Below are 26285 nucleotides of genomic sequence, written 5' to 3'. Positions count from 1 at the left end.
ATTAAATTTTGTTTTTTACAAGCCGAATATAAGCGGTGTAAAAAAAAAGGAAATTAGCCTATAAATCGATATTAATCAACCATACAAAATCCCACATAAATCTGAAAGGCAAACACCAAAATATATATATATATATATATAAATTTTGCATCATTTAGCCTCATTAATATATATATATATTATATATAATATATATATACATTAATATATATCATATATATATATATATATATATATATATATATATATATATATATATATATATATATATATATATATATATATATATATATATATATATATATATATATATATATATATATATATATATATATATATATATATATATATATATATATATATATATATATATATATATATATATATATATATATATATATATATATAAATTTTGCATCATTTAGCCTACAATAATGCATAATTATTGTAGGCTAAATGATTCTTTTAAAAAAATGCATCGCAAAGTAGACAGTTCTTGTTTCATAAATGCGGTGTAGAGTCCGATGAAATGATCGTTAATATCGTCAGTAATGAAAATGAATCTAGCGAAAATGTTGAAGACAATGACGATGAAAAACAAAATTTAAATCTTTTATACAGATGGACTAAAAGCTATCGAACTATTGAATATATAGAACAATAAGAAAAATCAACACCAGCCTTCCTGTTATCAATAAAAAAATTGGCGAAACATTGCTGCCATAAAAGCGCCAATGTAAATTAAAACAAAAAACGATTAAGGACTTTTGTAAAAATGAACTAAAAGCTATCGAACTATTGAATATATAGAACAACAAGAAAAAATGACACCAGTCTTCCTGGCATCAATAAAAAAAATGATGAAACATTGCTGCCAGAAAAGTGCCAATGTAAATTAAAACAAAAAACTATTAAGGACTTTTGTAAAGATGGACTAAAAACTATCGAACTATTGAATATAGAGAACAACAAGAAAAAACGACACTAGTCTTCCTGATATCAATAAAAAAAATGGCGAAACATTGCTGCCAGAAAAGCGCCAATGTAAATTAAAACAAAAAACGATTAAGGACTTTTGTAAAGATGGACTAAAAGCTATCGAACTATTGAATATATAGAACAACAAGAAAAAATGACACCAGCCTTCCTGTTATCAATTAAAAAATTAGCGAAACATAGCTGCCAGAATAGCGTCAATGTAAAGTAAAACAAAAAACGATTAAAACTTTTGGACAGATGGACTAAAAGCTATCGAACTATTGCATACATAGAACAACAAGAAAAAGCGACACCATCCTTCCTGTTATCAATAAAAAAAATGGCGAAGCATTGCTGCCAGAAAAGCGCCAAGGTAAAGTAAAACAAAAATCGATTAAGGACCTTTTACAGTAAAAACTCTTTAATTTTCGTAAAATATCCTCTTTAAGTGTTTTTAAATAGACTTTTTAATTGTAATTCGAATCGCATGTTGTGTACTCGTATAACTTTTGTATTTATTAAATATAATTACATTTAAACCTACTCTTTTTCCTTCGTTTTTATATTTCGAGTTTTCTTGGCTATACAAGTTAGTCGTGATTTTTTTTCGTTATTAAAATTATTATTTAATTCCCCATTTAGCACTTTTTTAATTTATAACAGCAGGAAGGGGAGCCCGTTTTGCAGCATTCTTATTTTGTTTTAATATTTTGCGGTCTTCAAATTTTCTATTAAAAGAGCAACTTGTTTTACTCAATGTTTGAATTTCTTGAAAAGAAAAAGATACATTTTGATTGCTCCTTATTAATTTCCTAATTATTGAAGATGTAAATCTTCAATAATATATCAAAGAATGTTATTTAAATTTGCTTTGATTTGATTATCCGTTATTTTCTTTATTCCAGAATTAAGCATTTCCTGACAACGCCAGTAGCAACACAATGCAATTTAATGGGGAATATTTCAGCTACTTTGAAGCGCTTATGCTTTACTACATATAAAAACACTACATACTGAAAGTAACATAGGTTTAAAAAGCTTAACTAACGGGACATTATCATAAAAAATAAACTTATACTTTGGAAACAGATAACGATGATAAATATCTTCTGTTATCATTTAATATCGAAGATGATCGAATATTTATTGAATGCCTTATGCGGTAATCTCATAAAATACAAATTGAGAATAGAGTTGAAGCTCAAAACCTTACAACCAGAGTACTGCTAAAATCTAAGGGCGTGGAAGAATTTAATCATTTTAAAGCTACAATTAATCGTTATAAAAATATAAATACTGCATTTTACACAATAAATATAAAAAAAATTATGGATAGAAATAAAAACTCCCTTTATACTATCTGCACAATTATCTTGAACAATAGTAAATTTAGTCTTAAGTATATTCATCTTTTAGCATTTTTCAAATAACAGATGTTCTTTTTAAGTTTCTCAGTTTCATAAATCAAATTTGTGCTTTACAGTGGAATTCTATCAACTTCAATTTATTTTTACCCATTACCGCTTTCCTAATATAAAATAATATAATATATTCATATAATAGTATATAACATATATAATATAATTAATAGTAAGTAAAAATATGAGCAAACTTCGTCGAATGTTTTAAAATTAGATGAAAATGCTGTAAGCGGTTCCGTCGGAAGAAATAGTTCCGATTGGTTTTCCAGCGCACGTGACTGAAAATAAAAACTGATTGCACAGCAAAAACTGATTCCATTTATCGTTACAACACCGGTGCTCTAAGAAATACAATTAAAGCTGCAGTAAAAATTACATAAATTTTTTTACAATGCATCATTGCAACCATTTTTCTTATATTATCTTCAGAGAGAGTTTTTTCGCTATCGTTCCATTTTCTGTAGGTTTTATCATGTGTCTTTAAGATAGTTTAAAATCAATAAATCATAATATTATCTAATATATTTTTTTATCCTTACATAGGGCAATTATCACAAAAAATAAATTTGGATCCGATTAGAGAAAGCTGTATAAACCGTTGTGGTAGAAAATCTTGCTTGTAAGTAATAAAATTTAGCATTATTATTTTTATTTATTTCCCTTTTGCATTTACTTTCCACCAATCTGGAAACAGAATAATATTTACAATTTTGAAGCCCAAAAGAATATATCGTTTAGGTTCGTTTCGATTTCAAAAAATATATTTTTTGTTTTATTTTAACTTACAGAAGAAAAAAAATTCTCTGAATAAATTTGAATCTAATAATTTTAAATTTATGAAAGGGATTTCAGCAAGTGACGCTGTGTGGATATCTCGATCCTAATTTGTTGTTGAAGCGTGGAATTTGTTTGCGTTAGCAACAGTTCTTTCCATTCTCTTTCCAGTAAGCCAAAAGCCCGTCAAGAATCCATACTCTTAAATGATACATTCTATATAGGTTTGATTCTTCAGCATAGATTCTTCACGAAGATTTTCAATTCTCTCACAATATATTTCTTACTTAACACAAAGACAGATATGAAGACATGCAGGATACAAACAAACTAATTTTCCACTGAAAATGCCAGCTACACAAAACAAAACTACATCATGGTTACAATAAAATACTAGAACGAATAAATACAATAAAATACTAGAACCAACGTTTCTCCCCTATACACTATTCCCCAATCTATTAACATGGAATAACCGGTTTTGCTAGGCAGAGAAGACGTTTAAAATACCACTTTTTACGTGCAGAACCGTTAGTAGGTTAAATTTGAATCATTAAATTTTTAAATAACTACTTAAATTTTATTAACTATTAAACTGTGTATCTTAATTTTTTGTTTGTTTTTGTAAGTCATTTTTAAAAACCTAAAATTTATAATGAAAAATAATATTAAAGTATGTACACATTTCATTATCAAATTAAAGTTTGCTTGTTTTATTTTTCCAGTGAAAAAACATATGAAGCAAAAATTTTTCGTGAAGGGGACGTACCGGTAAGTTATATGACTTTTGTTTCCCGTAATTGTATTTGTCATTATTTTTTAATTCAGACTCAAGTTCTGGTTGGTTATTGGAAATATTCAGATGGGGGGGGGGGGGTTGGAAACTGTTTCGGAAGCATTATATTAAGCTTTGTTAAAGTAAGAGTAACTCGCATTTTAGAAATTAAGGCTTGACTGTTTAAGGTATACTTGTATGGGGAGTTAGGTAGATTTGTATGGGGAAGGGTGTTCAAAAGTTTTTGGTACTCAAAAGAGATTTGATATTCTATTTTAGAAATTTATGGTAATTTACTTTACTCTTACCGCACTTTTAATTTCTGGTGCAGTTGTGAATACAGTTCTCTGAGGCGTTATCCTTTGATAAGTGTTTACGTAACCTCACCTTCTACAGTTTTTGAAATGGGTGAAATCAGTTTGTTGAAGACAGTTTTTTTCTTAATTTTTAATTTTTTCTAACAACTATTTTAATGAGATTTTTTTTTTGTAATAAAAACTATAATTTGGAATGTTATTAATCATAACAAATAAAAGACAGTTGGTAAACTAAAAATCGAAAAATACAAATTTACTTTTTCTGCTCGGTCAAAATGAAAAACAGTGGTTTCAGGAGATAAAATATGGTTCTTTGAATTAGTGAATTCGTTGCTTATAACTATATTGGTAAGGTCTACAATGTAAAAAATTCGAACGAAATTACGGTTACAAGCACTGTCACACCGGATGCCGATCCTTTTTATCATAAAATTAAATTTTTTTCGGAACATGTTACGGTTCAAAATATGTGATAAACGTTGATTTTTACTGTAATAATTAACGTAAAATCATAGAATCTCTCTAATTAACTAAATATTACTGTAAAAATTACGGTGTAATATTTTACGGTAAAATAGATTTTACGGATGATTCGCCGAAGGTGCCGGTAACTTATAAAGTCTTATGATCCGGAATTTTTTACAGTGTGGAATAGATTTCCATAGTCTTTTTTTTAAAAAAATCGAAAACAGTATTAAAAGTAAAATACAAGAAATAATAGTGTATGTTTTAAATTCTTATGCATGTTGAGCAAAAAATAATTATACATTCGTAACAAAATTTTAAAAAAAAACTTGCTTGATAAGGAACCTGCAAGTAGCAATAATGTGGAGGAGAATCGGTTATCCAGTATGGTAAAGGAAAAAGAAATGTAGAAAATAACACATGTCATGCAGTTAACAATTTGTAGATAACAATTAATGGAAAAGGATACATTTTATCATGAGAAATAAACTATATATATCGAATAAACAAATCTAATAATTTGATTTGATCTTTCGCTCTCGAAAAACATTTTACCATATTTTTGGCAAAACTTTTGAACGCTTGTACGTAGGCCATGGAAGCACCTTACGCATCTTATATACTCGCAATTTTTGGTTGTGGTGTTCTACTATTCCTTAAATCCAACACACTGATCTTCAATCAAATTTTAAGTCTGTAGAATATGATAAGTTTATAAATTTAAATTAATTTTCTTCTCCTTTGCTAGGAATGCCTTGTTTTTTTCTTCTAATTGTTTAATTGCTTATTTTTATTTAATCACTTTGTTCCTTCTACATTTTTTCAATATTTTTTGGTATTATTAAAATCTGTTTGGTACATTTTAAATTTCCACTTTTTTAAATTTCGCATGACTGTACCTGCCCTCTAATGATGGAAGAGACATTTTCAGTTTTTAACTTTTTTCAAAATTTTGCAAGAAATACTTGGGGGTATATTTATAATTTTATAGGTTGCTCAAGCGATTTTTTATACTTAGCAATAAAGTTTAAAACTTTAATAGATTTCTACAACCGACAATAAATTACAAAAGAAATTGAATATTTTTGTAAATCCTGAGACTGGAAATTAAGTAATGAACTTGTAACTTGTATTACTTTAGTTGTCTCGAGCAAGAACTGCATAAAATTTCAGAAGCCTAACTTAAATATTTATGAATATATGGACAATTTTATAAAAAATTAAAATTTTTTGCTATAATTTTAAAAATATTTAATAAAATGAAGCGAAATTTATAGACCAATTAAAAATTAGTTACAAAAACATTGCTTAGTTACAAAACAAAGTCGTAAAAATTTACGAAAAATATTGCTACTTAAAGTAGTTCTTTTATATTTCGCATGGGTGGAAAAATTAAAAATAAAAGTTCATAAATTTGTAGTTAATCGTATTTCGCAACTAATGAAAAAAGTATGATTATCCATCGAAAAATTTTAACTATTTTCTACGTAGTTTTTGTATTTATTTTAAAATAAGAGATTTTAAACAAATTTGATTTTGAATCAAAAGACATTTAAAAGCAAATGATAATACTTTACAATAATCACCCAAACTGTGATGGTTTAAGGAAGGAAAACATACTTTTGTGGGGGATTATCCACAAAAGTGCTGATTTCATTTTCAATAAATTTTGTTTAATAGTACAAAATGAAATTGTCTTGAGCTTTCTTTATCTTTTATTTGCTCAAAAGAATTTGCTTGATTTTAGTGTATACTTTTAAAGTTATTACACAAAAACATAAGATAAAAACTCATATTTTCTTATAAAAATGTCTTTATTTTCGTAAATATTTAAACTAGATTTATGAAATTTCATACAATTATTGCAAATAGGACTCAAAGTTACAAGCTTATTACTTGATTTTCTGGCATAGGGTGTTCTAAAATACTTGTTTATTACGCAATTTATTTACTGTCGGTCTCTAAAGCATCTTGTTGCTAAATATGATTGCAATTTGTTGATAGGATGAAATTTGTTGTTAAATATGAAAAATTGCAGCAACGAATTACCTCTAAAGTTACAAAGTAATCTTAATTCTTTCTTGGGAAATTTTAAAAAAAAAACAATCAAAAGTGGAAAGTGCTTCTTTATTATTGTAGGGTAGTGTATATGTTACGGCGAATAACCGAAATCTGGAGAATGTCGACATTCACCGGTGAATGTCAACATTTACGTAGTCACTTAGTGTATGTCCGAAATAATTGCTAAATACCCTTATTTCTGACTTTCACCGGAGAATGGCAACAATCATTCTACAATCCATGCAACAATCATTCATCAATCAACAATCTTTGGTGAATGTCCGAAATATTTGTTATATCCAATTTTATATTAATTTATTTGTTAATATTATTATATTTATTTGATATATTTATATTTATTCTATATTTTAATACTTACTGACGGTAGATTAGAAGAAACTTCAGTGTTTGGAGTATCGGGCAAATATATACCGGGCAATGGCCCTTGATTTAAAAAAAACCATCAGTGTAGGGTATACCGGGCAAATGTATACCGGGCAGTGGCACTTAACCTTTAAAAAAACATCAGTGTAGGGTATACCGGGCAAATGTATACCGGGCAGTGGTACTTAACCTTAACGAAACATCAGTGTAGGGTATACCGGGCAAATGTATACCGGACAGTGGCACTTAACCTTAAAAAAACATCAGTGTAGGGTTAAAACATCGAATAAATGTAATTATATCCACGAATAAATTCATATCAAATCGAATGTAATAAATATTTTGGACATTCACCAAAGCATATCTGTGATTGTCGACATACACCGGTGAGGGTCCGAATGTACAAGAATGTAATGAAATATTCGATCTTTCACCGACGTATTTGGTGTTTGTCGATATTCACCGGTGAAAGTCAACAACCACCGGTTTCGGTCTTTCACCGTGACATATACGTGAATGAGAGTATCGTATTCTTATAGCCCACGATTACAAATTGGGGTATTGAAACTCATCGGGTGTTAAAGGGAATGGAGGAAACTCCGGGGGGGGGCCCTCCGGGGCTCGAACCCCCCATTCCATCGGCCATGAGATTGACAGATCTGCCCGCTCAGCTGTAATAGGTACGCAACTGCTAATAACTGAAGGGCTTGATTAGGTGGTCCTAGTTAGTGCGATAAAATTCCGGTTGTTTAAAAGTGTTAGTTTAAAACAGTAAATAAGCAGTTCTTCTCTCAGAAAACACTTTGAATATCATCTTATTTATGATTATTTATCTGTTTTGTTTTAACCTGGTAAAATAGCAATTAAATAAATTGTTATTTATCCATTTTCTCCAATGAATTCTTAACAGCGTGTATTAAAAAAGAACGAAATATTTAATTAACGAAAAGTATTTGAACCCCGAATAAAATAAGCTTTAAAATTTCACCTATTTTTTATTTTCATTAAAAACTACTCTTTCTCTCAATTAATTAACAAGTTAAACTATTTCCTGTGTAACTACATCTGATGCAAATTAAAGATAATTGGATATATTAAGTTCGACAATTTTTCGTTTATGCCCATCTAACCAAGACTTTCCCGGTGATTTAGTGACATACATAGCATCTGAATCACACGTAATCAATGCAAGCAAAAAAAGCATTGCATTTATATTTCATTCATAAATTTTATCTAATTAGGTATGTATTATATCTTTATAATGCTTACATATTTTTTTCAGTGTAATTTATCTAACATAACAGATGAAGACGAAGCATTTTTCTGCAAGTGAGTTTTTTGAAGTGACTTAATAAATACAAAACTTACTAAAAACAACAATAAAATGCAATTCTATTCCTGTTTATATTTTATTAAAAAGTATTTTTACAATCTAAGACTTCAATAAGCATTTAAAATACTTTTAACAAACGTAATTGTACTCATACACACTTAGCAATGTCGGAGAGCGTTGGTCAATGAATTCGCTGAAATTTACTGCAACACACTGTAAAGATTGACGCAATTCCTATCCGAATTCGGTGGTAAAAAACTTCAAAAATCGTGCTCTATTTTAAGTTAATAACGAATTAAAAATTCATACACACGTAAAAGGGTGTTGTTTAATCTAAACTCGAATTTATTAGAAACCTTACACCGATACCTAATGCATTCACTCCATTCATAACTATTTTCGTCATTTTTGGCTTAAGTTTAGAATCCATCAAACGACTACGGTTCGTTTAAAATCGATCAAGTAAAGGTAAAAGTTTTCTTTCGCCTCAAAGGGTAAACATTCTATAGAAACGGTAATAAAATATTAAAACATGCATGTTCATTTTTAGCTTTATAATATAGATAATTATATTCTCACAAAGAGCTTTACATAAATCTTTTAATATTTTTATATTTGATTAAAAAATTAATTTTTTTTAAAAAATCATAGTATATAAGCATTATATATTAATTTTTCTTGTTTTATACACAGTAAAATATTTTGGCGTATAGTTGCCATCACTTTTGATGTTAGCGTTTTGGTGTTAACCATAATTTTTTGTAGTGTATGTGGTCACTTTTTTAATTTACTGTTTCTCTGACACAGTAGGTGTCTTGGGATATTCATCCACTTTTAGACGTACCTGGATAATTTTTTTAAAAATTTTTTGCCGCACATACGCTGTATTAAGCAACTACTTCAATTACTCTTATCTGGTGCAGTTTTCATTATTATTTTTTAAATTTTAAAGCAATAATTTCGTTATCAGTTTAAAATTTATTCAAACGCTTTGTTTAATTTTTTTTAAATATTTAAGCTGTGCAAAAATGGCAGTGGACCTAGTATATATTTCGGACATTAAACAAAGGTCTAGTCGCACTAGGTCTGGTTAAGTGCCATTGCCCGGTATACATTTGCCCGGTGTACCCTACACTGATGTTTTTTTAAGGTTCGGTGCCACTGCCCGGTATACGTTTGCCCGGTATACCCTACACTGATGTTTTTTTAAGGTCAAGTGTCACTGCCCGGTATACATTTGCCCGGTACACCCTACACTGATGTTTTTTTAAAGTCAAGTGCCATTGCCCGGTATATATTTGCCCGATACTCCAAACACTGATGTTTGTTCTAATCTATCGTCAGTAAGTATTAAAATATCGAATAAATGTAATTATATCCACGAATAAATTAATATCAAATCGGATGTAATAAATATTTCGGACATTCACCAAAGCGACTAATTTGATGGTCAACATTCACCGGTGAAAGTCAACAACCACCGATTTCGGTCATTCACAGTAACATGCACATCATTTATATAATAACCTCATCAGGACGATTATTTCATACTTTGCCTAAATAGCATCCGGCATTTCAAAAAATAAAAATAATTAGTTTTGTTGGCGATGATCTCGTAAGACGATAAAGAATCATGCATAGTACAGGTAATTAAGATATTAACCTCGAAGGAAAAGGGGATGAATACCCCAAGGAACCGTCACAGTTTTATTTATTTATTCATTTATTTTTTTGTTTATTTATGGACAGCACATATTTTCATGAGCCTTAATGATCATGAAACTTTATTGCAAAAATATTTCGTTTAAAAAACAAGCATATTTTTAGTAATTTATTCGTACTAATTCTTTCAAACAATTGATTTTTTGTCAATTTTATATACTTTTTCTGCATTATAATTACAGTTTTGTATTTATAAATGTACTTAGTTTATTTTAACAGAAAAAATAGTGACCACTATGCAGCAAAATTTTTAAAGAATATTTTATCGTAAAAATAACTTTACTCACTTTTACGTATAGCATATCTTATTGTAATTAAAAAATTTTAATGTTAATGCATAACAAAACTGTGTGTAAAGCATTGCAAAATAACATTTTTAATGTTGTGAAACATCTACAATCTAAAAACAATTGAATAATATCTCTCTGAATTTGATATTAAAACATCCTAAAAGTTGTATGAATTAACACATTTTTTTAAGTTAACACCAAATCTAGCTTTTATATACAATTTAAAGGTTTCATGAAAACTCTAAATACCAAAATTGCACGCTAAAATCACTAGTGTTTACACCAAAAGGGGAATATCTTCGACACTGAGAACTCCCATGTTGGCGTGTTTTTATTTAGACCGTAATTTTTTACAGCCGATTCCAAGTTAGTGAGTATTTGTGGCTGTCTACAATGTTGCTTATCATCTGCAGGTACTAAGGTTTGCAGCTAAAAATATGTATAAAAAACATGGCTTAAATTAACACTTTGTTACAATTCAAGCAAATAATTACACCTACCGCTATTACGGTTCAACAATGAACAGATTTATCAGAAAAGATATGACAGTCTATTATTTTCTTAATAATAAAGAACATTTTAAAATGAAATCAAGGTACTTTTAACATGAATTTGTTACATTTTGCAGGCTTAACAACATATCTTTGACTATAACCTTTAACCAATTCTCGCTTAAGAAATTGACTTCAGTGCCCAGAATACAGGTAAGTTAATATACAAATTTAAAGCTTTTTTTAAAAATAAAATTGAGTTTTATGTAAATACATAATGTTCTAAATATACTTCAAGACGAATGTGTGCCATACCACACGATATTGATGGATTTGAAAACTTGAATTAAATTACCAACTATTGTATTTGGTTTTAATATTAAATATTTTCTTTGGAATTAACTTTCTGTAGTTTTAAGAAAGTCCTATACACATTTTTTAGTAATCTGGATATGTATAAATTCCACTTCGTTCCCTGTTTTTTTTTTTCGTATTTTTTACATCGTATCGCTTTTTGTCAATTTCACACGGAAAATATTAAAAAAATATAGATATCAAATCATTTTAAAAAATGTTTCATAAAAACTAAAAAATAAATGAAATTTTATTGACTTTTTTAAAATATACATATAGTAAAGTATTTATTATTTCCTCTTAAAGTTTTACGTTTTTTTTATTAAAACCAATAACTAAATAAAGGATAAAATTGATTTAATACACTCTTTAACTTTGCATAGAAATCAAACTGTGTGAGTTATTAAAATACTTTTTATTGATTTTTTTAAAACAAAATACTAAAAAAAATTATTTGAATCATTTATCATATTTTATGGAACTTCTGTAAAGTTTCTGTGATGATATCATAAAAGCTATCGAATTTTCACTCCACGAACATAATAAAAATGCATAAGTTGCAACTTATAATTCATTGTCTAAATAGTTAGTATTTACTTTATAACTTATGAGAACTAAACTTAAGTCTTTTTGCAAGTAAATTATGAATTCTGCTGAAAAAAGGAAGAAAGAAAAGAGAACACAGAAATTATTTAAAGTCCCCTAGATTTCAACTTTAAGGGATATTTTTTTTGAATGATGAAATTTAATTACTTTCTTTGAATAAAATTTCAGACAAAATACAAAATTGTATGAATCCGATAAATAAAATGGATGAATAAATTTCCATGGATTTTGCTTTTTTAATATATTATTCGATACGTTTTCTAACGTAAAAAACTTATTTTTTAAAATGTTTACAAGATTACAGCATTTTCAACTTAATAATTTTCTGTTGTATATAAGAATAAAAATTTTGTAGTTATTAATACGAAGTAAGGGAGCATAGGGCTTTCAAAGCAAATAAGGGCAATTTTTAGTCAATCGTTTTCGAATTCTAACAGAATATTGGTAGTTTTAATAGAAATCCGTGAATAAAGTTTTAAAAAAATAATGATTAGTTTTACAATATGCTAAGTATACTAAAAGTACTATTTTTAATTATTGGCAATTAAAAAGTTCCTTGCGAAGGAATTTTAACTTTTTAAATTAAATTTTTACCCAGAAACTTTGCTTATAGGCATTTAAATAAATTTAAGTGGTTATGGTAATCGTATAAAAAAATAAAGAAATAAAACTTTTATTTCGTCACCAGAAATTTCCTCAAAAAAACGCTTTAATGCATTTGTTCAATTATTGAAAAAATAAATTAAGAATCAAAGTTCTTCAAATTCATTTAAAACTAAACAAGACACAGCGAAGAGTATCTGAAAATGTTTATTAATAATGAAACAAAATCTGGTGCGCGAGGAACTTTTTAAAGTTTTGAGAACATTTAACAATTCCATTACGAGAAAATACAACTTTGTCAATGTGAACTACATATTGATGTATTGACTTTTACAAATTCATTATCTAATCGGTAAGAAGAATTAAAATTATTCATTATCTTAATTCGGTAAGAAAAACTCTAATTCAAACAAGATTTGCTGCCTCTTAGTAAAGTGCGAACTTAATATTTCAAAAACAAAATACTATATTTTTGAAGGATATTTCTCATTTTGAACGTTCAGTTTGAGCGTCCATACGAATGAATTGAATTCTATTGCTTACTTACAAATGAGTCAGATTCTAACTACAACTTTTTTCAGTCAACTTTAATCAATGCGCGTAATACAGTAAGCATTTTAAAGAAAGAAATTTTTTATGTTGAATTACGTTTCGAATAATATACTAAAGAAATGGAACTCCTGGAAATTTATTCATTGCAAAAAGAAAACTGATAGACCTTGTAGTTTCATTCGTTCTATTTCCTGCACCATAGTATTAACGGCAACAAGGGCAAGTTTTAAGCTGGACTACAAAGTTTTGATTACTCGTTTAAGAACAATGGTGTAAAAATGATTGATTTTCTTGCTCTATTCTCTCAAGGAGCAAAAGAAATTTATTTTCCAGCATTTTGAATCTTATTGCATTAAATACCCCATATAGTCTAAATTATTCTGAAGAAAAAAAATAGTTAAAACAATTTCTAACTAACATCTTTCTCTAAACAGCATATTGAAATAGCAAGCAACGTCGGTGGCTACCTAGGATTATGGACTGGTTTCTCTATCATCCAGTTTGCTGATTTAGTTTGCAGCTTCTTCTTAGTTATATTTTATACAGCTATTTACTTAAAAGAGGCAAGTATTGATATCCGTGTTTTTTTTTTCTTTTTTTTTCTTTTATATATATCTATATAACCTTACCTGCAATTTTTCTTATGTAATCTTACTGACTCCAGAGTTTCAATTTATTAAGTAAAGCATTTATTTTCAATTATTATGCAAAAACAGACTCCCTAGATAAAATGGTAAAATGTGTCTACCATAATGTAACCAAAACATGACTCATCTTAAAGGATTGGTATGTTTTTATCCTCTGGCAAAGTTAAGACTAAATTTTACTCGTGAACACTGTTGGTTAACGATTTCCATTCCAGAAGATTAGTTTGAAATATGATTATATTCTTCTGCAATAATTACAATTTGTTGTTACTGCAATTTATTTACGTCGCACTAAAGTTGCTCAATGGGCTATTGGAGACGGTCTGGGAAGCATCCCTGAGGACGACCCAAAGACATGCCATCACAATTTTGATCCTTTGCAAAGGCGATGGCAGCCCTGCTTCGTTAGACCGATGACCTGAGTGAGAAGTCGGGCACTTTACGGTAGAACTGTTTAACGAGGATCAATACCGTAAGTCCTCCATTCCACCACAGGCAGATCAAGTTGGTTCAACCCGCATCAAATGCTGATCAACCCACTCGCATACTGACAGCTGCCAGTGATGCTGGTGACTTTGGTTATGTACTGGGAACAATGTCTTAAAAATCTGGAGGTTATGCTAACCTTATGTACTTAATGTTATGCTTATACAATTCAATACAAATTGTTATAAGCATAGCACATAAATTAATAATTTACTATCAGTAGTTTATACACTTCAATCATCAGTTTTAGAAAAATTTCAGCAGTTTCTCATTTCATTTTCTCGAACAACTTACATTCCCTTAGTGTATATATATATATATATATATATATATATATATATATATATATATATATATATATATATATATATATATATATATATATATATATATATATATATATATATATATATATATATATATATATATATATATATACATATATATATATATATATATATATATATATATATATATATATATATATATATATATATATATATATATATATATATATATATATATATATATATATATATATATATATATATATATATATATATATATATATATATATATATGGGTCATTCTCACGAAAACTGTCATTTTTCAGTTCATAAAATCCCAAAAAAGTAAAGTGAATAAAAAGCTCTGAAACTTTTTATATTAATAGAAATATGTAATGGCATTATAAAGAAAGTATATATCCTATAAATTATACTTAATATTTAAATTAATTAATTTTTTAAATAATTAATTTATAATAATTAATTAATTAATTTAATAAATAAATAAATTAATTTAATAAATAAATAAATTAATTTAATAAATTAATTTATTAATTTTTTAATTTGTTTTTCAAATTAATTAGTAAGTAAATTCATTATTTTCACTATTTAAAAAATGAGGGAATGACACTAATAATGAGGGAATGATATTTTATTTTAACACATGTTTTTATCTAAGTTACATCTACCTAAAGTTTGAAAATGATAACATACTAAGTATATCTAATATTTATTATAATTTAGTCTTATATATTTAATAGTTTTTACAGGTTTGGGAAATAAAATTGGCTGGCACGATTGAACAAAAAAAAAATTTAATAATATACTCATCTTGAATCATTCCCTCACTTCAGCGTCATTCCCTCACTTTATACACTAGTGAGGGAATGACGAATTCAATAAAATTTAAAAAGAACAGTTAGGCCTAATTAATTTCTGAAGTCAATCACGTACAATTATATTCATACAAGAAAACAATATATAATTATCCACTTTCTCGATTTCAGGTGTTAATGTGGTGCTTGTGGTAATTCTGAGTCATGATCAGTTTTTAACATGAAGGAAATAAAATCATTGTAGGAATGTTACACTTGTGACTTCTTAAGAAATAAGGGAGCAATTCTAAGAATGGAAAGTCTTGGGGTGGTCAACAGTGAATCTTTTCTGGTCAGAAAAAAAGGGAAAAAGTTGATAAATGAGATTTTTTACATTTGAAAACCATTAATAAATGGAGAAAATACGGTACAAAATTTGGAAAATAATTCTTTTTACAGAGGTTAGAGAATATCGTAATATTGAGAGAAGAATAACATTAATTCATATGAAAGTTCGTCGGGACCAAGAAACATTATCGTAATAGAGGGAGTTATTGTTGTATCGGATACCGTAGTAGCGAGAGTTCACTGTATATATATATATATATATATATATATATATATATATATATATATATATATATATATATATATATATATATATTGAGGAATGTTTGAGGAACTGGCCCGCATTAGTGTGAAATGTCGAAGAAGGCCTCCCACGGTTAGTCTGATGGCAAGGTAGTTCCAACCTCTAATCCTTCGGCACTTCGAGCCGGTTGTAGAATTCGTATCGAGCAACCATCACTGAGATTCAAACCCGGAACACCTCATCGGGAGACGAGTGCTCTATCCTCTGAGCCACCACAGTTTGGAGTAAATTTTTGAAATAAACAAACGTTATATTTTTTATGCTTGTTTGAATAATCTAAATACAATCGAATCCAACAAAAGCTTATAAATTCAACATTCCCACTGGGATTTAAAATCTAATAGAAGTTATCATTTTTCTAATAATTTTTTGCTGTTCATCTCTTTGTACTTTTTGTTCAGAACAACCCAATACTCACCATGTAGAAATGGTTGCACGTCAAGTTAAACCAAAACCGAATTTTTTGGAACATGTATTCATACTACATCGTAAAAATCGTTGTCTAATATCGCTTCGAATTTAATTTCAGCGAAGCCAAAAATTTGTGTGAAGCAACACTTTGTTCAAGTTCACCCCAAATCAAACATTCCTCTACAAATTACAGAGTGTATGAAAGTTCTAAACATCAAAACTGAAAGAAGATTACACCAATGTCACGTGCCTGCACACCATATGTTAAATATTTTCAATTCCGAAAACTCTGATGTTCGTACGCTTTCGATGCGTCTGTGACTGTTTACAATCGATTACTAGTTGGCACGAAGTTTGTCTACAATTCTACTGGAATAAATTTTGCCTTTGAAATATGCACGTATGCTTCCGGTTGTGTAATATTGAAATTTATATTTTAATATTTAATTATCTGTATACTGTATTAAATAATTTTATAATCTATCAATTTCTCACTCTTTTTTTTCTTCGGTTTGTCTTGATTTTAAGACCCACCTTATGTGCACCTCCTGAACAATGCCCCTAAAGTGATTGCATTTGAAATGTTCAATATAGGTTTTCTTGAACATGATGTTCCTATGAGCCTATGTTGAACAAGTGTTCAAAATAGGTTTTTTTAACTAAGTATCAAATATCGTAAATAGAAGATAAAATATCAATCCTCGGATTACTTTGAAATCAATAATTGGATTTCTTGTCTGGTACATCCCTTCTCGATGCTGCGAGAGGAGATGGATATCATCAATTCTTACACTATGCGTGTTAGAGAAATACAAAAGTTTCCCTGTCACACCCAGGCTGTGGAAAAGTTTGCTAAATTTGTGACAGACATTAAATAAAGAAGGTGGACACGAAGCTGGGGATTAATATATGCGGATAATACTAAGCACTAGATTTGTTTTTCCTCATTTTTCTTTAATCTTAATGTGTTGTAGACTTATTAAAAGATGACCTATCAATATCAAAAGTCAAAGAACCATATTCTATTGTAAATGTTTTCAAAACTATGTATATAAAATGTTATTAACTCACTGAAAAATTAAATCTCTCGACTTGCAACCTCTTCTAAAGGAGGAGTTCTACATCGTTCTCTTCTAGCAAAACAAGCAAGGAATTTGAATTCTGAAAATTACGAAAAATTGGAAAACTTTTGGGATTTTTTTCAAAACCGATGTGACTGTAAAAAATTGGACTATTGATGACAATTTAAATAATTTAGGCAGTTTAAAGGATCCAACAACGTAAAAAAAACTAAAGCTTGTTCATTTGGAAACATATTAACAACTCACTTTCAGAACAGAGTATGGAAACACGGTTATTGAATGCAAAATATCAATTTAAATAATTACTCAAACAACAGCTGAAGTTTTTAGAATTATAAAAGCCACGAGTGACATTTTGCACGCCTAAAATTGCCTAGTTTAAAGTGCCATATTTTCAATTGCGAAACAAATCTGTTGAATATTTTTTTAAAATAATTTTCCAAATAACGCAATAAATTTACTCACTTTAGGTGTGTACGTAGGTGACAGAGTGAAAATTTAATTTTTTTTTACAAATAAATTGAACTCACTTTAAGGAAGCCACAGTAGCCTTGCAACATTTTTTTAAAATAAAGGTATGATAATTCATTCTGTGTATGCTTTACATGCTCATTTAACTTATAACCAATAATATATCTTTAAAAAGTAGTTAAACTATAAATTTTTTTTAAACTTTAAAAAAAACTCACAAATTGAAAATTTTTAAATCTTTAAGGCTTTTTTATATAAGCATCTTTTCAAAAAAAAGTTTTTCTTAGTGCTTATAATATTCATCTTAATGATCTCGTGCTTTCATTTGTTAATATATCAATTACAACATTTTTATAGACTATTTTGTAAAAAAAAATGGAGAAAAAAATTCAAATTCCTGTTAGGTATATATAACATGTTGTAAAAATTTTTATATCTCATAAAATTATTATTCCATGCACAGTTTAACTAAGTGTATTATACTTAAGATAAAAAAGTTTACTTCAAAGCTTTATCTTAAATAGAAAGAATTTGGATTTATTAGGTATTTAATTAAGATTAAAACACAAAATTATCACCTGTGAGAAAAAGCACTTTAAAGTCAGTCTGCTGATCAAGTTTGTGTTTTAGGACAATCTAAAATCATTCATAACGTTTTTGGAAATGTAGACAGAGATGATTTTTCTCAGTGCATTTGAAATAGTTTGAAGTTTTATTACAAGCAATAGAAAAAATATTGATATTTTGGTCAGTTTTGGGGTACTGTGACCCCTTCATTTACAAATATTCTGTTACTTTAATATGTATATTTTTTTTTAAAAATAGGAAAGCAAGAATACCATTCGAGCGTTTGAAGTTAGAGTCGAACGGAAAAGAGAAAAAACAACTTCTGAGACTCAAGAAACGTCATTGGCGGTAAAATGTTTCCGGAGATCGTTCATATCTTCTATAGCAGATGTTGCCACGTCGAAATCTACAAAAGAAAAAGGGATTAAACTGATGATATTTGCATTGAATGTGAGCGCATTTCTATTTTTCACTTTCAATTTTTCAAGACAATATCTTGCCTACGAAGCTGTTTCAATCGAAAGAATAGAAAGACCCATAACCATAGATCGACCAGCAATAACTTTTTGTAATGCGAATCGGTAAGTAATTTCTCTATATTTAAAAATACAATCTTCGCAGTTTTGCATGTTCAACTTAAGTTTATATTTGGCTTTACTGCATTGAAAATTATTTGACTTCAAAGCTTAAAATAACAAGGGTAGATATGCAGGTACTTGCTTCGCTCTAGCACTGCACTATGGGCTATCAACGATGGTCTGTGAGGGATGTCTGCCCAAAACAGGATGAAGATAATCCAAGACATGCCATCACAATTTTGATTCGCTGCTCGAAATTGAGCACTTTTCTGTAGAAAATTTTCTGCTGAAGGGATGATTCCTCTGCTTCGGTAGCCCGGCTACTTGTGAGCGAAGTTGAGCACTTTTCGGTTGAACGAGGTCTGATATTACGTTCCCTTGATCTCATAGCAGGCTGATGAAATTGGTCACCTATACGCTTACTGACTGCAGCTCAACATGCTTGACTTCGAAAAAATAACGAAGATGCTTACAAAATTGTACAAGAAGTTCAATGAAAAAATTTTAAATTAGATAATTTGTTCAAATATTATAAAATTGTAGTTAAAAAATACAATGCAGGTCTATCTGCAGACCCCGAAAATGCAACTTCGGGATCAAAAGTTACTTAATAATTCTCAAAAGTTATTTAATAATTATTCAGTAATACATCATAAAAAATGCAAAATTGTAGATAATGTATTAATTTTTTTTCTATTTTTGTGAAGAGTAAAGAATTGTCGTGACTAACAAATAACCAGGTTTTCTGATCACGAATTTTCATGGAAAAACTATGACAAAATTAACTAACTTTCGCTTTCAAACGTACGACTGCCGCTCAGTTTCACATGTCAGACATTAACAATAGAAAAATTGTATTGCTGAGTATTATCATCAAATTAAAAGTGTGCGACATTTTAACAATGGTGGAAGATACTCTTGAACAGATTTTTACATAACTATAATTTCAAATGACAAAATATGAAGTTTGCACCAACACTGATTAAGACGAACATTTAAGAACACGACGGAGAAATTAAATGACTCAGAAACTGTTTGACAGATTCAACCATTACCATTTGAACCATTGATAGAGGTACTTAGCAGAAATTAGATTATTTGAACAAAGGCCATTTAGGAAAATACCTCTTAATTGCACCACATTTTATTTTAACACTTTTTACCTAATTTGATCAAATTTATAATACTATATATTTCTATAAAAACTTACTTTACAAAAAGTGTAGCATTTCAAAAATGAATTTTTAGTTATCAAATCTTTGCTTAGAATACACAAAGCATGAAGCGCGAAATCAATGTTACAAAATATTCAAATTTAAGTTTGCATTACAGTGTAATCAGTGTCTTGTCTCAAATTAAAACTAACGCTGCATAAAATGCATTACACAAAGTATTCAAATTAAAATATACTCCGTAATCAAGCATGTATATAGTCTCTCTGCGTGTCTAAAACGGAGCAACATGTCAAAATAATGACAAATTTTTTTACTGCAAGTCAGACCATTCTAACTAAAACATTGTTACGAGTGTCCGTTCTAAAAAGTACTTCAAAGAAAAGTTGGTTTATTTTGAAAACCTGATTTGTAGATTTACATAGTTGGAAGCTCCCTCCTTTGCAGCTTATAACTTAACCTTGTAACTTATTTTAAGATTTAATGAGGATAAAATGTATATCAAATAAAATTACATATTACCATTACGCAGCAAAATAAAAAAAGGGCATCCCGAATAAATTTAGATGGTTGAAAAAGAGATATATTTAAATTTCGATTTCTCAGAAATTATTAGATAGATTCCGCTTAAATTTTGTATTTTATCATTAAAAATAAAAGGTAAGAAATTTTGTACCTTGCAATTTGAAATGTTCCGACTATTATTAATAAAAAAGATAATGCAATCTAATAAATATTTACTGAATGCTTACTATTTCGCATATTTTTTTATTCCTTTTTTTTCTCCCCTCCCTTTTTTTTCTTGATAAACAAATTTTGTAATTGTGTTGACGATTTTTTCAATTCACTTAAAAAATTCTCGAAATATGATAAAATACGCAAAACATAAAATTAACATTCAGGGATCCAAACTTTGGACCGTCTTCTTGACCAAACTATGGGGACCATATTTCCGCGCTTACGGCTATACCCTCGGATATTTCACGTATTAAAAATCGAAATTCATCGAAAAATAGGGATGTTTATTAAGAGGAAGTATATTTATGTGTCTGATTTCCTAACTTAAAATATACAATGCACTAATTAATAATCATAATAAATCCAATCTTTCAAGCCATTAAGATTGAATCCTAGAAACTGAAGTTCCGATCATTAAGTAAGTTTTTTAAGGAGATCGTTTATTTACTTATTTTTATTTATTTATTTATTTTTGCGGTCTGTATATCGAACCAGTTTTTAGTCCAAAATATTGGAATCATAGTTTAATATACCAAAAGTATGTTAATTACAGTATTTTAATCTTACCAAAAGTATGTTAATCCCATTTGCTCTTCACAGAGTATGTTTTCCTCTTTAGCTCCTAGAAATTTCAGAAAGAAAGAGATAAGAATGTTAATTTTTTATTCAAAACTTGATAATGTATTTATAGGGAAAAAATTCTAAAACTTATTGACTTTCAATTTTAACTTTTATTATGTTCCACTATTTGCAGGCGACATCGAAAGTATGTCTGCAAGAAATATCCGCATAAATGTGTTTTTTTCAATTCCGGGGATGATGTATGCAGCAGATATCCCAGATATTGCAACTTCTTAAAAGTATACAGAGGCGTAAGTCTTTCTCATTTTTTTATTATTATTGAATAGCTTTGGGGAAGAATCAAGTAAATGTCATTTTATGAAAGAAGGAAATTTCTCGTAGAAATGTTTTATCCTTATTTAAATAGATAAGTTTTTCATTTTTATTGCTTAAATTTGGGGTTACAACATTGATGAATGCTCTTAATCTATCAATATACTCAGTGACTTCAATATTGTTAAGTTACCCCTCTCCCCAGCAAAAATAAAAAAGGGAGAAAGAAAACAGAGCATTACTCTCATAAGACCAGAATGTGAAACTCGTATCAGAGATCCTTTCACAGTGTAAAGAGTCCATAGCTTCGTTGGCTCACGTCAAATTCAACGTTTTTTACTAGTGTGGAAAAACAAGAGATTTTTTTACAGCCATTATGTATTTCTTTCCTCTATCATAAAGTACTTGCAACTAATCACGTGGTTGTGCCTAGTTACGTGATTGTGCATGGCGTGTTGACTTTGTTTTTTTAAGGCTTGGTTCTAATATTACGATCAATCAATATTCATATCATATTAGCACAGAAGAATTTTCGGACCACATATACAAGTGACATCCCTCATGTGTGTCGAGCTTAATAGGCTGACCCAAGCGTTAAATCGCTGGAAGGTATCCAATTCTCTGCTCATTATTTGTGTCGAAAAAAATTAATAAAAACCTAGATTAAAGGTTTTTTATCAATGAAACATAATCTATCCTCAGTGGTAGACGGATCATGGGTTAGAGTCCACTTGCCATCGGGCTAACCATGGAAGGTTCTCGTATTTTTCCTCTCAAATATAGCCCAAATGCGGGTTAGTTTCATCAAAATGTCCTCCGCGAAGACAAATTTCTCCCAATACTTGATCCAGGAGTTCCCTTCTCTTTCGGATTCGGTTCAAAATTACAAGGCTATAGAGATGAACATTAGTAGTAGTAAACCCAAAAATTAGGTCGCTGTTCAACGACGGTTATAATAAACGGTAATAAATAAAATGAAATGAAACATAGTCTGCCTTACAATTCGTCATGGACGATGCCGATCACGGTCTTGGATAAGACACAATTATGTCTTCTAGATTCTGTGGTTCTTCTAGATTTCTTCTAGATGGCTGTGGATTCTGTTTTCAATTTTTGAAAACTTGATATCGCTGATTTTCAGAACCCAATGAGTTCTACTATGTTCACAATCAAGGCTACTGCTAAACTGGCTTTACTGTAAACCATTTTTTTTTCAAATGATAAGAGATCTGTGGCGTTTCTCAGTCTCTAGCGTTCGTCGTGAAATACACCTGCACATTCTACTTTAAAGCTTTTTTATTCCCATCCTAAACAAATTTTGCATACATTGAGGCCAGCGAGTGTGCATTGGTTAGTGTGTGTATACTGGCTTCAAAATTAATGAGTTTTGAAATTACAGAAATTATCTCCCGAATTACTGGAATGATTTTAAATTGAATTTAGTTTGAAAATAAGTCGATACGAGTAAAGTCAATAAGTAAATAAAGTTATCGACAATAGATATTAGATATAAATATGGAAAGTTATAGGTATAGATTATTGATGGAACGATAAGTTGATGGGTAAAGAAAATACACTCTATAACAAAAAAGTCGACGCACCAAGAAGCAATCGTCCGATTACAGTGCCGAGCCAGATTACAGTGCTGCATGGCTCGATCAGGCTGGAATGATGCCGACTGGGGATGTATAGTCTTTAGCCATGAATCCCGCTTCCAGCTGTGTCCTGACGATCATCGAAGACGTGTTTGGAGACGCACAGGGCAGAGGGGGGATCCTGCCTTCACTATTGCACGCCACACCGGCCCTCAACAAGGCATTATGGTCTGGGGTGTCATTTCCTTTGACAGCCGGACCCCTTTGATCGTCATTAGAGGTACACTTACTGCACAGCGGTACGTCGACGACATCCTAAGACCTGTTTTGCTACCGTTCCTTTTGCAGTGCCCTGGGTTGTTTTTTCAGCAGGGCAATGCCATACCACATACGGCACGTGTTGCTATGAACTGTCTGCAAGCTTGTCAAACTCTTCCTTGGCCTGCCAGATCACCAGATCTCTCCCCCATCGAACATGTCTGGGATATGATGGGAAGGCAATTGTATCTGGTACGGAATGTTGATGACCTCGTTCGACAATTGGATCGAATTTGGCAGGAAATACCGCAAGAGACTATCCGGGAGCTTTATCGGTCTCTGCCACGCCGTGTGGCAGCTTGTATCCAGGCTAGAGGCGGATCAACACCTTATTAAACTTGTTACTGTAACTCTGCAATAAATTATTCAATTGTTCTGAAATTTTAATCATTTACTATTCTGTACATTGTCTTCCTATCCACCAATTTTCGTTTCAATCGGAGAACTCCTTCTTGGTTCGTCGATTTTTTTTGTTATAGAGTGTATTATCGAACCGTTCAAACAAACCTGTTTAAAACTCTGCGATATCGGGAAATATAAAACTGGGATTACATATTGGAGCAAACAATTTATATGTGTGATCCCTCTTCAGCGTATTTCTATTGATTTACGGAAATCACGTTATGGTTTTACATTGTGTCTTCACGTAAGCAGCAAAACTGTAACTCGAAACCTTCCAATTGGCATCCAAGGCCTGAAAACACCGTTGCAGAATGAGTGGAACTAATTGATAGCTCCTGATATTTTTTTAATGCAACAAAACTAACCGTCAGGTCGATCTTAGTCAAAGCGTAAATATTATTTTTCAATTCGTTCCAAATCTAAACGAAAACAAATCTATAATAAATTCCGCTCACATGCACGAACAAGAACATGTTGAACCTCTCTCTTGGCCTTGAACATTAGCAAAAAGGAAGGTAAATACACTCTATAACAAAAAAATCGACGCACCAAGAAGGAGTTGTCCGATTGAAACGAAAATTTGTGGATAGGAAGACAATGTACAGAATAGTAAATGATTAAAATTTCAGAACAATTGAATAATTTATTTCAGAGTTACAGTAACACGTTCAATAAGGTGTTGACCCGCCTCTAGCCTGGATACAAGCTGCCACACGACGTGGAATAGACCGATAAAGCTCCCGGATGGTCTCCTGCGGTATCTCCTGCCAAATTCGATCCAATTGTCGAACGAGGTCATCAACATTCCGTGCCAGATGCAATCGCCTTCCCATCATATCCCAGACATGCTCGATGGGAGAGAGATCTGGTGATCTGTCAGGCCAAGGAAGAGTTTGACAAGCTTGCTGACAGTTCATAGCAACACGTGTTGTATGTGGTCTGGCATTTCCCTGATGAAAAACCAGCATAGGGCGCTGCAAAAGGAACGGTAGCAAAACAGGTCTTAGGATGTCGTCGACGTACCACTGTGCAGTAAATGTACCTCTAATGACGACCAAAGGGGTCCGGCTGTCAAAAGAAATGGCACCCCAGACCATAATGCCTTGTTGAGGGCCGGTGTGGCATGCAATAGTGAAGGCAGGATCCCTAAAGATTATACGTCCCCAGTCGCTAAAGACTATACGTCCCCAGTCGACATCATTCCAGCCTCATCGAGCCATGCACCACTGTAATCTGGCATTGCTTCTTGGTGCGTCGATTCTTTTGTTATAGAGTGTATTTATGCAGAAAATAAAACAGTTAAGATTATCCACCCATCACGAGCTACACATTGCCACACTGATTAATTTTCTGCATGCAATCACGGTGTGAGGTCATCATTTAAAATAGCCTAGGAGGTGATCAAGCCTCACATTAGAATATTTTGTACACTATTGTTTGTGAAAATTACAACACCTTGAAAAAATTTTCATAAATTAATGAAATTTGCTCTGTATATTACTGAGAGTGGTGCAAATTAACGTGCACAATAGTGGTGCATGTACAATTGCTTTAAAATTCTAATCATTTGCGTGTCTCACTTCAGTTTACATTGCATGTATTTTAGGTTCAATTATCACAATTCCTTCAATGGTGTTACAATTTTCAAAAGCTTGAGTGTATTGTTTATTACTGTATCATACCTTATTCCAGTCCCGGTGTCAGTTGCGTTTGATCATGTATATAAGTTACAACGTTTATTCGTTGCATTGTTTGTATTGTATATCAACCTATAATTCTACTAAAATTGATTAACCTGTAATTCAGGAGGTAAGCAACAAAATCTGAAAATCACCTTAATTAATTCCAGTTTAACTAAAGTTGTAATGTTAACACCTTACTTAAATACATCTTTAATTGGGGAAAAAATCATCATAAGTTACAAACGAGAGAATAAATTTAAGTCATATGTGCTTTGCTTTACACGATCAACCATCCGCATATCTCTAGAACGTTTTAAGATAAATGAAGTGTTTTTACTCACAATTATGAAATTCATTTATTC

The 26285-nt window shown here is 30.1% G+C and overlaps 1 protein-coding gene across 1 annotated transcript in view; it reads left to right on the top strand.

Moving 5' to 3' along the window:
- Window positions 1-26285, top strand: part of LOC107445748 (uncharacterized) — a 58405-nt gene that overhangs the window by 3042 nt on the left and 29078 nt on the right. The window contains exons 2-4 of the mRNA XM_087156516.1: window positions 11149-11224; window positions 18803-19125; window positions 21787-21904. Coding sequence (XP_087012642.1) covers window positions 11149-11224; window positions 18803-19125; window positions 21787-21904 — 517 coding nt within the window. The remainder of the gene's footprint in view (window positions 1-11148; window positions 11225-18802; window positions 19126-21786; window positions 21905-26285) is intronic.

Source organism: Parasteatoda tepidariorum, chromosome 2 (assembly GCF_982258835.1).
Source record: "Parasteatoda tepidariorum strain Cologne lab strain chromosome 2, Ptep-v5.0, whole genome shotgun sequence".
In the NCBI taxonomy this organism is placed as follows: Eukaryota; Metazoa; Arthropoda; class Arachnida; order Araneae; family Theridiidae; genus Parasteatoda; species Parasteatoda tepidariorum.
The sequence above is the reverse complement of the archived record's forward strand: the minus strand, read 5'-3'. Positions and strand labels throughout refer to the sequence as shown.